We start from the raw sequence: 11,799 nt of genomic DNA, 5'->3' as shown, positions 1-11,799 counted from the left end.
TGAAAAAGAAAATTAAAAATCTTATCCACAATAATTTTGGACTGTGGAGTGGACTCTATTATTATTAATTTTTTTTTTCGGAAAAATCATTTTAGTTGCCTTTTGTTATAGCTCATTTTCTACTTCCTTATCATCATTATAACGAGAATAGAAATAAATGCTTTTTTAAACACTGTTGACAAATTATCAATACGCCAAAATAAAAGTTCTAAAATTATTTATTGAAGTTTCTCATTTTTATAATTGTTCATGTTTCTTAATTTCATTTTATTTTTAAAAATGTGTTTAGACATAAACAACCTCCAAAAGCCTTCCATATATCTTTTGCAAGACTATAAAATGTATCACCACCTCCAAATTTTATATTTTCTAACAATTTGTTTATGTCATTTTTGCATGAAATTACAAATTATCTCTTCTTATTTTATCTCTCATTTTCTCTAATCTTTCATCTTCCTCTTAATTCTCTCTTTCTTTCTTCTTCATTCTTCCATTTCCCTGCGGATCCTTTTCCTCTGGTTGTGATTTAATTTTTTTTTTCACTATCACATTTTGTTGCCCTCCTCTCTCTCCCTCTCTCTTTCTTCCATTTTTTTCTACAACGCATCTCATTTGATTTTTTGTTTTCCTTTATTTTGGATTTTTTTGTTTTGATTTTGAAGGTGTGCACTTCTCTCTCTTCCCTCCCTCCCTTATTTTTCATTCATCCCCTCTCAATCTTGACTCCATTTTTGGACCTTAAAATTCAAAAAACAAAATAATAAATACACAGCACAAAACAACGGGGTCACACCTAAAACAGAGGTAAAAACTCAACAAAGAACACCAAGAATAACGAGTTCACGTAAACCCCCCAAATAAAAAAGAAAAAAACAGAACACACAAAAAAAAGCTCTCGCTCCCGTTCTCGCCCCTCTCGCTCCCGCTCTCCCCCCCTCTCACTCCCCTGCTCTCGCCCCTCTCGCTCTCGCTCCCGACGTATGTCTCTCATTAGAAAAAAATCATAAATGGAGCCGTTTGTTGCTGGTGTTTTCCGAGAATGTGAAGAAAAAAGAATGGGAATGGGAAGAGGCGGCGTAAAGAAGATAGAGAAAGTTGGTGTTGGATTTTTCAAGAAAGAGAGAATTTGTAGCCAAATAGAGAGAAAAGAGGAGAGCCAAAGGGAGGAGAAAGTAATAAATCGAAGAAAAAATGAAAAATTGATGTTAGCAAATGTTTACTAAACAGAGGAGAGGGGTCACATTTCATAATGGACCTTTGAAAAAGACTATTTATCTTCTTTACTCATTTTTTACCTAGTACAACAAATATGGGAGATAAAAATCTAACCTCTCATCTCAAGGAAAAAAGTTATATACTTCGAGTTATACTCATGTTATTATTTGATGCTCGAGGACTGGTTTGTCTTACCGATCTTTCATTACAAATCTGTGAAACAAAACATGACTTATTATCGATAGATATATGAAATTAGATTTGTGATTATAAATGGGTGGTTGAATAAAGATAACAAGCTATAAATGTACACAAGATTTTTAGCTATACAGGTGAGGAGCGGAGCTTTGGAAGTTACTTTATTTATTTGATCCAAATCTAATGAAAGATGGGTTAAATTACAAATTTAAATAGGTCGGTAACACAAATTTGTAATTTAACCTATTTAATTTATGACTTATTAAGATCGATAATAAGTCATTTAAATTTAAATAGGTCATTTTATTTATTTTATCGATAATAAGTCATTTAAATTAAATAGGTTAAATTACAAATTTGGTTTTTTTAGTTCATACTTGATATCAATTGGGTCCTTCTGGTTTTAAATATTTTAATCTAATTCTCATGGTTTCGAGTTACTTTCAATTGTGTTAGAACCTGACAAATTATCTCTAAACTATTATTTACCCACCTAACATCAACTCAGTCTTAACCCTGGTATTATCCACTAACAAAGTCAACCAAATAAATAACATTAACTCATTACCTATGTAATTAAATAAACTAAATTGTTATATTTTCAATGGGGTAACAACACAAAACAATTACTAAGATACGACTAATTCACAAAAACCAAACTGAAACTCTTTAGACAATAGAGACCCTAAATTAGTACCAAAGTTCCAAACAAATTCATAACTTAACCAATTAAATAACCCAAAAATAACAGAAAAGAAAATAAATTACCCCAACTCATACAAATGGAAGAATTTCTACTTCCATTTTCATTGACATTCTTTTTGGAAGCCTTTGGAACTTTCTGCATTTCCTTTCCATATATATGATGTGTGTGTATATATATATAAATAAATAAATAATCAAATTTACATTTATGATGGAGGAAGCAAATACAAGTGGCATTTTTTGGAAGTATGATTTGTTAGCTTGGTTGGTGAGGGGTTATGAAAGTGGTGTTGTAGTTGTAGTTGTAGTTGAAGCTGTAATGATGGGGAAGAAGATTTAGAGTTGTGTTTTCCAAAGCTTGTTTCATTTGTATGAGATGTGTCCTAAGACTGTACTCTTCTACCTGTCTCACAATACACAAGTAAAACATCAAAATCTAAATATACACATTGTAAAGGAAACCATGCCAAATGTTTTTTGCATTGATGAGGAATCGAGCTTTTCATTAAGAGAAATGAAAAACGGCAAACTACACAAAGAGCATTCAGAAAAAACAGTCCAACGAAAGGAGGTCCAACTAATGAAGGAGACTCCAATCCAAAAGAATAATACCGAGTTGATAATTACAGAAAAAATTAGAAACCAACATCGAAGTATTAAACCTGATGGAGAGGAGTTTTTTGGAGGATAAATAATATGGGTTGTTTGGCAATTGTTTCCAAAGACAGTTTTCTTGTTTTGTTTTCAAAGCAGCTTATTTTTTGAATGATTGGTAAAAATAAAGAATATTCTAAAACGATAGGTCGTCTATGAACAAAATTATGAGAAAACAACTATAGGAAGAACAGTGATTTAAAGAGAGAGGAAAAATCGCCCGTTGATGCTAAGAATACAGAGAAAAGTCAGCACACTTCAAATCTCGAGAGAACTGTTTTCATAACATTTCCAAACAGCCCTGAGTCGTTACTTTGGTCATATATAAAGATAAACACAGATGAGATATCTTCTGAAGTTATGAGATTCCAAATGCATAATAATGATTACTTTCACAAGTTATCAAGAAAATTGCTTTAAAAACTATTTTAAAAACCAAAAACTGTTTTCGAGGAATAATTGCCAAACAACACTTTGTTCCTTGAACTCGATATCCACTCTATTTATGGCTTTTGATAAACATGCTTGATAAAGGATATTGGTTGATGAATTTCCATTCAATAAAACTTTCACGACAATTACGCATGAGTAATTTGAAAACATGGTTCTGACTAAAAAAAAAAAAAATTGTTGCCTTTCATCAACCAAAAAAGTTTCATATATTAGCTTTCAAAGAGGTGAATTATTTATCAGGTGTGAGTCCATACGTTATTTCACAATGAATTCCTATTCTCATGCAAAATTATAATTCAGATTAAGATTTTTGCTTGTGCAGTAATTTCAAGTGATACTTGTGTTGTGACATTTGGCCATCCTAATTGAAAGAGCAGGAAAATATTGTTCTCACCTGCACTGCCGTTGTTGAAGCCAGCAGTGATTCACATTCATCTATCATTGCCTTCTCTCGTGAAGCGAGGACCGCAAGTTCCGAAACCAACCCATTCATTCTCTCCACCTACGACACCGAATAGCTATTGTTAGAAACTCAAAGTCCCAGACAGTGGTATTTATTTGAAACTCAAACTGTTAATCTGCACGGCTCTAAAACATGCTCAAACCAAAGGACCAAAGAGGAATCTACAATAACTCATTCTCACAAAGCACATCAACTGAAGGAAATCATTAGATGACTGAAACGAATCAGATGAAGTTTTCCTTGATGACAAACATATGCTGATATCTAGGGCCTAAGATATGTTGTGTATGTGTAGCAAGTGTTTGAACAACATATGAGTAAAGAAGGGTGTAACTGGTCCGGTTCACATAGGATTTTAGCCAAAACCGAAGCCCAACCAACTTATCAATTTAAGATGAACTGAAATTTAGTGCCCCAACCTAACTAAAACCAACCGAAATCGATCAAAACCAAACTGATGATTATTTTCCATTTTTAAATTCTAAGGAAACTGAACAGACTAATATTTGTTATCACTCGAACCAACTTCACTTGATAGGTTTTGTTTATACTTTTAAAGTTTTTTTCAGTTTTGGTTGGCACCCCTAATACGAGGTTCGTCTCAAGGGAAATTTGTTAAAATACATGCATTTCCTCCCAATGATTCATTTCCAATGATGCCTCAATTTGCTGATCGCAACAGATAATCAGAATCCAACAGGCTGCCTACTGCTTCAGTAGTCCAGTAGCAGGACATGACTGGTAAGACGTATCAAAATGATGAATGATGATAAGTACCAATCAACATTTTCTGAAGGATTCATATGGCAAAACAATCATGAACTCTACAGTCTCTGAAGGTTTTGTTTAGTCAAGTTAACGTGACAGTTAAATATTATAGTTTTCTTCCAAATTTCATATCTACAAGGATTATTAATTTTCCTGAGACCCATTTATAAATTGATAATCCAATAAAAAGTGTCATATTACCAAATAAGTAAACGGATCAAGAGATGAACTAAATAAATTATCATTTACAACTTAGAAGAATCGGTTAAAACCTCACCTTTGAAAGCAAGGAGCATATGGAGGATGCCATTACTTGCATCACGTCAAGAGCTGAGCAGATAGCACCTTTCAATGATTCAACATCTGCCTGCAGAAGTAGAAATCTACTAAAGAGGCCGAAACGAATTCGATAATCAAATATTTCAAATGTGACAAACTTTTACAACCTAACATACCGTTACCCCTGCAGTTACTGGAATTCGGAGAGTGCTGGCCTCTAGATCTAACAATGCACCCGACATCGAATTGATATGGTCTCCCTCAAGTGTGTCCCATTCATCAAGGTAGGACATCTGGATTTTTATTATTAATCAGTAACATTATATTTCGACAAAAAAAAAAGAAGTTTGTTTTAGATAGGAAAAAAGAGGAGGTAAAGAAAGTTAAAAGGAGAGCTGAATGTCCTCTTACAACATAAAGCTACGGAGATTACAAAAAGGAAAAAAAAAACAAACAAACAAGAAAGAAATCCTCAAAACCAATGAATCGAGAACGAAAAAGGTTACATGAGACTTCAAAAGATTGACCCATATAAAAGCATTGAAATAAATAATATCCAAAACTTCTTGTTTATCTCTTTATGTAATACTAAATATCTTACTACTTTTTTAGTACCGGTACCATCTTCACTTTGGAGATTCTGTAAAGCTATTAGATTGTTGACTAGGGTTCCTGCTACTTAATTCCCCAGTTCATATTCATATGGCAAAGAAACATCCCCAAAAGTTATGCCCTTATTATCGGCAACTTGGCTCACTAGTCACTACAGGTTCCATTCTGCTTGTAATTGGTTCTCAACAATTTAGCATTATTTTCATCACCGTAGGTAAAATTAAAGATATGTCTTCAGCTATTTTCAAAAAAAAAAAAAAAAAGACATGTCTTCAAAATTCTTATTATTAAGTGTTGTAGATAGACAATGTACTAAAATAACTGGGTGTTCACTCAAGCTTCACGTGATCATAAACCCAACAGTACCTTAGCAATTTCAATATTTCATTAAGAAGTTAAGGATTTCCAATCTCAACAATGTAAAAGACAATGGATAAATTGCCACGACTTAAAGGCCAACATAATAGATAGCTTTGTCTTCATATCAGATATGCTGTACATAGATTAAAACTGCCACTGTGCCTATGTACATGTACGGTCCAACGAAAGGAAAAAGAAATTTTATACTAAACAGTTAAGAAATTATCTAGACAAACCAAAGGTCAAAAGGTCATTTTTGTATCATAGCATACAAGTTAAAGAAAGGACCTACTTGATCGTTCATGATTTTATTCAGCTTAAGCTCTAGCTTCACCAGATGGAGATCAATCCTATCTCTGGTTACCGAATCCCAAATACGAAGCATAGCTATCCAGACATTATATAGCATTCTCTGTGCCACCAAACAAAGAAAAAGGTAAAAATGTTAAAATTTGTCGTCTACAGGGAAGTTATGGCAACACTGACAACTAAGAATGAGACACAAAGCAACAACTCACACGGAGATCCACAAAAAGTTATGTAGCTTGAATTTTATTTGTAACAAATATCATAAGATAGACAAGTTACATACAGGACACTTCAATTTCAAAACTAGTTTAACCACTCATTCTTTTCCTTAAAGATTTTCTTACATCAAACGGAGAAAAAATAACTGCCTTATACAAACAAAATATTACTCGAAGGAGTCATATCAATGGAAGTAGAAGTGACAAGTATTTTGGTCACTAACACAAGCTAAACGGTCTTTAATTCTACTTAAATGGACATTGTAATGATATAACATTGATTTTAAAGTCGTACAAATTCTCCAAAAAGGATAAATGGAAATCATAAATAGAGGGTAAAATACATCATATACTAGCCAAACAATATGAAGTTATTTTGTGTAAGTGCTATAGAAATATTATAAGCATCAAAACCTCCAACAGACAAACGAATCTCTCATTTCATCAATAAGATGAAGAAGAACCAAGTAATTGGTTGCTAAAATAGCTAAAGAATGTCCCTGCGTGCCAGTGAGATATCTATACAAGTAGAAAATTTTTAGCACAATATGACCGTCACATTGTGATGATAGCAACTGTAACTCACGCAAAAAACTTCGATCAGATAGATAAGAAAGAAGAGGTTATTAAATTCTACAAATATTAAATGCACACCTCTGCATCTGCTTTCTGCATGTCAAGTAATGCTTCTGCTCGTGCATTAGAAAATCTCCATTGCATATATCTATTATATAATAGCCGCAGCTGGTGAGCATCTTCAATATAATTAGCACCTTTTTTACCCTTAAAATCTGCAATGAAACTGAGCACCGAAGTTGAACTGTTGGATTGACTGGAACTAGTCTGCCGGGTTCGAGATGGACTGACACCCCTAGTAGGAGTTGATGGTCTTGACCGGGCTGGACTTGATCCTCTGGAAACAGAGGGTAATGGCACTGAGATTCTAACGGGTGAAGGTAGAAGACGGGATCCAGATGTTGGCAAAGACTGAGATCTGACAGCAGGAGTTGATTTTATCCTATCTGATAAGACATTAGAAACAAGCCTTGGAATTCCTGATCCCTGCGATGAACAATCGTCAACTGAATTTGTTGCAATTTCCGTTCTAAGACCATCATCAAGTGAAAAATTCTTCGTAGAATCATTATTAGATTTCTGCAAAGGTTTGTTCATTGAATCAGATGCAGTTCTCCTCAATGAAGACAACCCAGTTTCTGTTCTAAGACCATCATCAAGTGAAAGAATCCTCGTAGAATCATTATTAGATTTCTGCAAAGGTTTGCCTATTGAATCAGATGCAGTTCTCCTCGATGAAGACAACCCAATTTCCGTTCTAAGACCATCATCAAGTGAAAGAATCCTCTTAGAATCATTATTAGATTTCTGCAAAGGTTTGTTCATTGAATCAGATGCAGTTCTCCTCGATGAAGACAGCCCAATTTCCGTTCTAAGACCATCATCAAGTGAAAGAATCCTCGTAGAATCATTATTAGATTTCTGCAAAGGTTTGTTCATTGAATCAGATGCAGTTCTCCTTGATGAAGACAACCCAATTTCCGTTGTAAGACCATCATCAGGTGAAAGAATCCTCATAGAATCATTACTAGATTTCTGCAAAAGTTTGTTCATTGAATCAGACGCAGTTCTCCTCAATGAAGACAATCCAATTCCTGGAAGTGGTCCAGCACTCCGAATTATTTTATCAGTAAGATCCACGCTTCGACTTAAGACATTTAACGACACCTTCCCACAAATTCTACTTGGCCATCTATGCTGATCTATAAGCCGGGTATGCAACCCATCCATTGGCTTAGAATTCTCCAACTGGTCAGTCACATTCTTCCCTTTAAGAGGACTCCTCTTTCTCTCCGGTGTAGGTTTCCTTGAGACCATAGGTGTTTCAACCAGCTTGTGAGTGACATTAGAAAATGGCCTCAATGTTCGATCAGCAGATGGAGAAGCAGGGACTGGTTTTTCCTTCTTACTGACAGGAATAGAAATTGAGTCAGACTGGAAAGAGACACTTAAACTCCGCATGGTCGAAGGCCATAAACCTTCAGCCAATCGACCGCCAGCTGTCCTTCTTGAAGACAATCTTAAATCAGTGGACAAGTCGTTGGCCGGAGTTGATGGACTCGATGGGGAAGGGGGCGTGGAGGGCCGCTTCCTCTCAGCCGATTGGGCTCTCTTCTGAACCAATTGGGAGGAAGTAGACACGGTTCTGGAGTCATTCGGCGATGCACAGCGCCGGGGCGAGGAACGCGCTGAGGGAGTTGGTGACTTATATCTAGAACTAACTTCCCTCGTCCGAGAGCGCCGGGTGGCGAGTACATTGTTTCTCTCAGCCGGAACCAGTGGAGGTCTTGGGGTCTCCCCTGTTGCTGAATGCTTCCTTATTGAATCTGATTCAAATACATCCATCCACACAATCAAAATCAGACCACATCGATAAAAATCTTCATATCAGAACACATCTGGCAGTCATGGATTTCTTCATTCATCCCGCAATCAACAAAACAGCACCAACTGCAAAAAGGGGAGAAAGTTCTCTGCATCATTTCTGTCACTGCTGCACACCCAAAAAGTGAAAACGGTACAGATGCTACAGATCATGAAAGCAACGAGTAAACCCCACAAACAAAAAGAAAGGAAAAGCATACATCTTTTACAGACCCCAGATCCAGCTGAACAAAAATTTAGCAATTACAGCAAAATAACGCAAATGGGTGCTTTCTCTTCAAGCGAACCCCAAACCGAACGAGATCGGGCAACAAAAAGGAGGTCAAGAACACGTTATAGAACATCTGCCACTATAATACAATTAGTAGCGGAAAACAGAGAAAACTGCCACAACGTGAACAAGCAGTTACCAATACCATAGGAGGTTTAATTGTGGTGGTAAACCACATTTAGCAATTAGCGGTTATGGGCTAGGGGTCCCCTTGGACTTTGAGGCAGACCGTGGCAAGTGGGGTTATAGTCTCTCCAGTGGTGGGAGTGTAGGATAAGACTAAGAGGGAGTTCAGTGTAAAAGACTAAAAAATAGTGTTTTTCCCATTAGTTTTCTCACGGGAAGGCCAATGTCAGATGGGCTGGAAATAGGTTTCACTCAACCGCTACTGCCTACTCATCTTCTTCTCTCTACACTCCTTTTCACGATGAAAAGACAGCAACTTCAAAACTGGCAGTGGCAGAACATTAAAATAAACCTCACTCTCTCTTTCTCTCACTTCAAACTTGATATTAAAACTGAGTAAAAACAAGGTTGTAACTACTTTACCTTTATGAATAATCAATTTTACTGAATAATTATTTTTTCTTTTTTTTTTGAAATCATAGACTTCTAACAAATTTTATTGAAATTACAGCCTAGAAGTCTATGATTCTGATTTTGAAAATCAAAGTAAAAGAGAAAAAAAAAAGTTTCAAAAATCTCTCAAACACATCAAACTTTTCTAAAATATATGATGGACATCAATCTCGGGGTTCAATAAATAAATACTTAGGAGTTATCTATTTGTCCTTGTGTCCAAAGTTTACAGACAATTCAGCAGATAAAAATTAAATAATGAAATTTGTTTGTATTCACGAAGTTTTACTTGGTATGATTATTTGAAAAGGCAGAGCTTGGAGGTACTGATGTTCTTGGGGGAATGGAGGCCCACGTGCAGAAGAAATATTGCATCCCCATTCCCCAAGACCATGAATTCTACAAAAATTTCCAAACAAAATCCGAGAAGGATAATAGCAACGCAGAAAAATTAGTTACATAGGGTTTAGAAAAGAGCTCTAACAAGAATGAAATCTGAAGCCGATTTAGAAACATTTTACGGGACAGTCTCAAAAGTAATTCTGATAGAGAAAACAAGATATGAGGGGTAGTCTGTAATTTGAAATTAACAGGTTGTCTTTGATAATGGAGACAAGTTCTGGTTTCCCACTGTTCATGACGATCTCTCTGCGGAAAAGTTAAAAAGAAATCTCAGGGAGACCTGAAGTGAGAGACAGAGTTCGTCTGACTCCAAAAACATTCAGAATCTCTTCACTAAAAAACAATGAAATCGACGGTGAGTACCATTTACCTACCGTCTCAATTAAAAACTTCTCTCCCTGTCTTTTTCCTTATTCGATGATCCACAAAAAGAGGACGAAGCAGATTAAGCAGCAATCCTCTTCGATAAGAAAATGAATCAAAGATGAGAAGAAAGAAAAAAAAAATCCCCAAATTACGACAAAATTGCCGCCTCTTTTAACCAAAAAGCATTTCCATAAATTTTCATCCAAACATCAATTGATTCACTCAGAATTTCCAGGCAAACAACAGAATCAAACTCGAGAAAGAGCTAGGGCGAGAATTTTCTCACCTCTATCAACTGTCAGAGCAGCCAATCGAGAGATAAAAAAAGCTCCAAACTCTTCTTCCACTGCACAACAATCCACCAAGAAAATGCCGACAAAAATCCAATCACTTCGATCTCGTGAAGAGTGATGAATCGCCGGAGAGACAGCGGCTGACGGAAGACTCGCCGGCGGGCAAATCGGCGGTAAAATTCCTAGGGCGAGAGATTTTTTCGATTTGGCCACTGATCGACGGAGAGTGAAGATATAGATCAAGGAAATTAATCTTTGATGAAATTTATTGGAAAGAAATGAACTAGAATCGCCGCCGATCGGCGACGGTAAAAGAAAAAAAAACGAATAATAAATAATTGAAAAGCGGAAAAACAAACGGTTTCGGTTAGGAATTTTTGACGCGGTAGGGACCGCCGGCGGTCGTTGTTTTGGCGCCACCAACTTTCTCGAGGCAAGGTTGGTATTATAATAATGATCAATTATAATTATTAGCATTATTATAAGTATGTTTAAATATCTTTTTTTTTTTAGTTTATCTTCGTCTTATTTCTTGAATTTTCAAATTTTTTTAATTTACTTTGTAAACGTTAAAAAATAAATTTCCCTTTTTCATTGTTTTAATGGCATATGGTGTAACTAGTTTAACTGATTAAGATATTTAAATCTAATTTAATACTTATATTCTTAGTCTGACCAATACTTAATAGTTAAATTTTAATGATTTGTTCGATAACATTCTCTTTTATTATTTGGTTTATCATTTTCAAATTTAATAAAAACATTATTTTATCGTAAGACAACCTACAAAATTTGATTTTTATCTCTTTCAATTAAAGTTTATCAAACATTCTTTGTCATCGAGTGAGAAGTAACATAAATTCAACTTGATAAGTTACTTATAATTATTAACTGCTTTTATTAACGCCTTGTTTGATATATATTTCTTTTCTTTTCTTTTAAATGATGTATCGCCATTTCTGTGTATTTTTGTTACATTCTATAAAAACATAATTGAAAAATTAGACTAATTTTGAAAAGAATAATAATTTTTTATAACTACTTTTATTTTCCTTAGTTTTCAAAAAGTTCCCTTATATTTTGAAAATGTTTTTAATAAATCGATATCAAAAAAAAGAAGTGCATAGTGTTCCAGGCTCTAATTTAAAAAACAGATGACAAAAAGCGAATAAAAAACGAATGACCATTAAATGG

The 11,799-nt window shown here is 34.9% G+C and overlaps 1 protein-coding gene across 6 annotated transcripts; it reads right to left on the bottom strand.

The window, feature by feature from the left end:
• Positions 1 to 2,190: 2,190 nt before the first annotated feature.
• Positions 2,191 to 10,764, bottom strand: LOC111024710 (AUGMIN subunit 8). 6 transcript variants are annotated; one of them, XM_022302472.2, is made up of 7 exons: positions 10,599 to 10,764; positions 6,889 to 8,803; positions 6,000 to 6,119; positions 4,912 to 5,028; positions 4,734 to 4,823; positions 3,620 to 3,727; positions 2,191 to 2,521 (listed from the first exon to the last, which is right to left on the bottom strand). In XM_022302472.2, exons 2-7 carry the CDS (start codon positions 8,653 to 8,655, stop codon positions 2,375 to 2,377), a joined length of 2,349 nt encoding a protein of 782 aa, XP_022158164.1. In that variant the 5' UTR covers positions 8,656 to 8,803; positions 10,599 to 10,764; the 3' UTR covers positions 2,191 to 2,374. The 6 variants fall into 6 exon arrangements, 5 of the variants coding, with proteins under 5 accessions (XP_022158164.1, XP_022158162.1, XP_087984232.1 ...); XM_022302470.2 differs by having other exon boundaries at positions 6,889 to 8,760; positions 10,599 to 10,753; XM_088128106.1 differs by lacking the exon at positions 10,599 to 10,764 and adding an exon at positions 8,895 to 9,493.
• Between the last annotated feature and the right edge of the window lie 1,035 nt (positions 10,765 to 11,799).

This window comes from Momordica charantia, assembly GCF_013281855.1.
Source record: "Momordica charantia cultivar OHB3-1 chromosome 8 unlocalized genomic scaffold, Mcharantia_2.0 BLBB01000008.1, whole genome shotgun sequence".
In the NCBI taxonomy this organism is placed as follows: Eukaryota; Viridiplantae; Streptophyta; class Magnoliopsida; order Cucurbitales; family Cucurbitaceae; genus Momordica; species Momordica charantia.
The sequence above is the reverse complement of the archived record's forward strand: the minus strand, read 5'-3'. Positions and strand labels throughout refer to the sequence as shown.

What these genes read in the sequence shown, in the direction of transcription:
- LOC111024710 (XM_022302472.2), bottom strand. Translation starts at nt 8,655, where the DNA reads ATGGATGTATTTGAATCAGATTCAATAAGGAAGCATTCAGCAACAGGG. An exon ending in ATAAAATCATGAACGATCAA is followed by an intron (nt 5,029 to 5,999) that starts GTAGGTCCTTTC and finishes ATAAAAATCCAG; the next exon opens with ATGTCCTACCTTGATGAATG. An exon ending in CAGTAACTGCAGGGGTAACG is followed by an intron (nt 4,824 to 4,911) that starts GTATGTTAGGTT and finishes CTACTTCTGCAG; the next exon opens with GCAGATGTTGAATCATTGAA.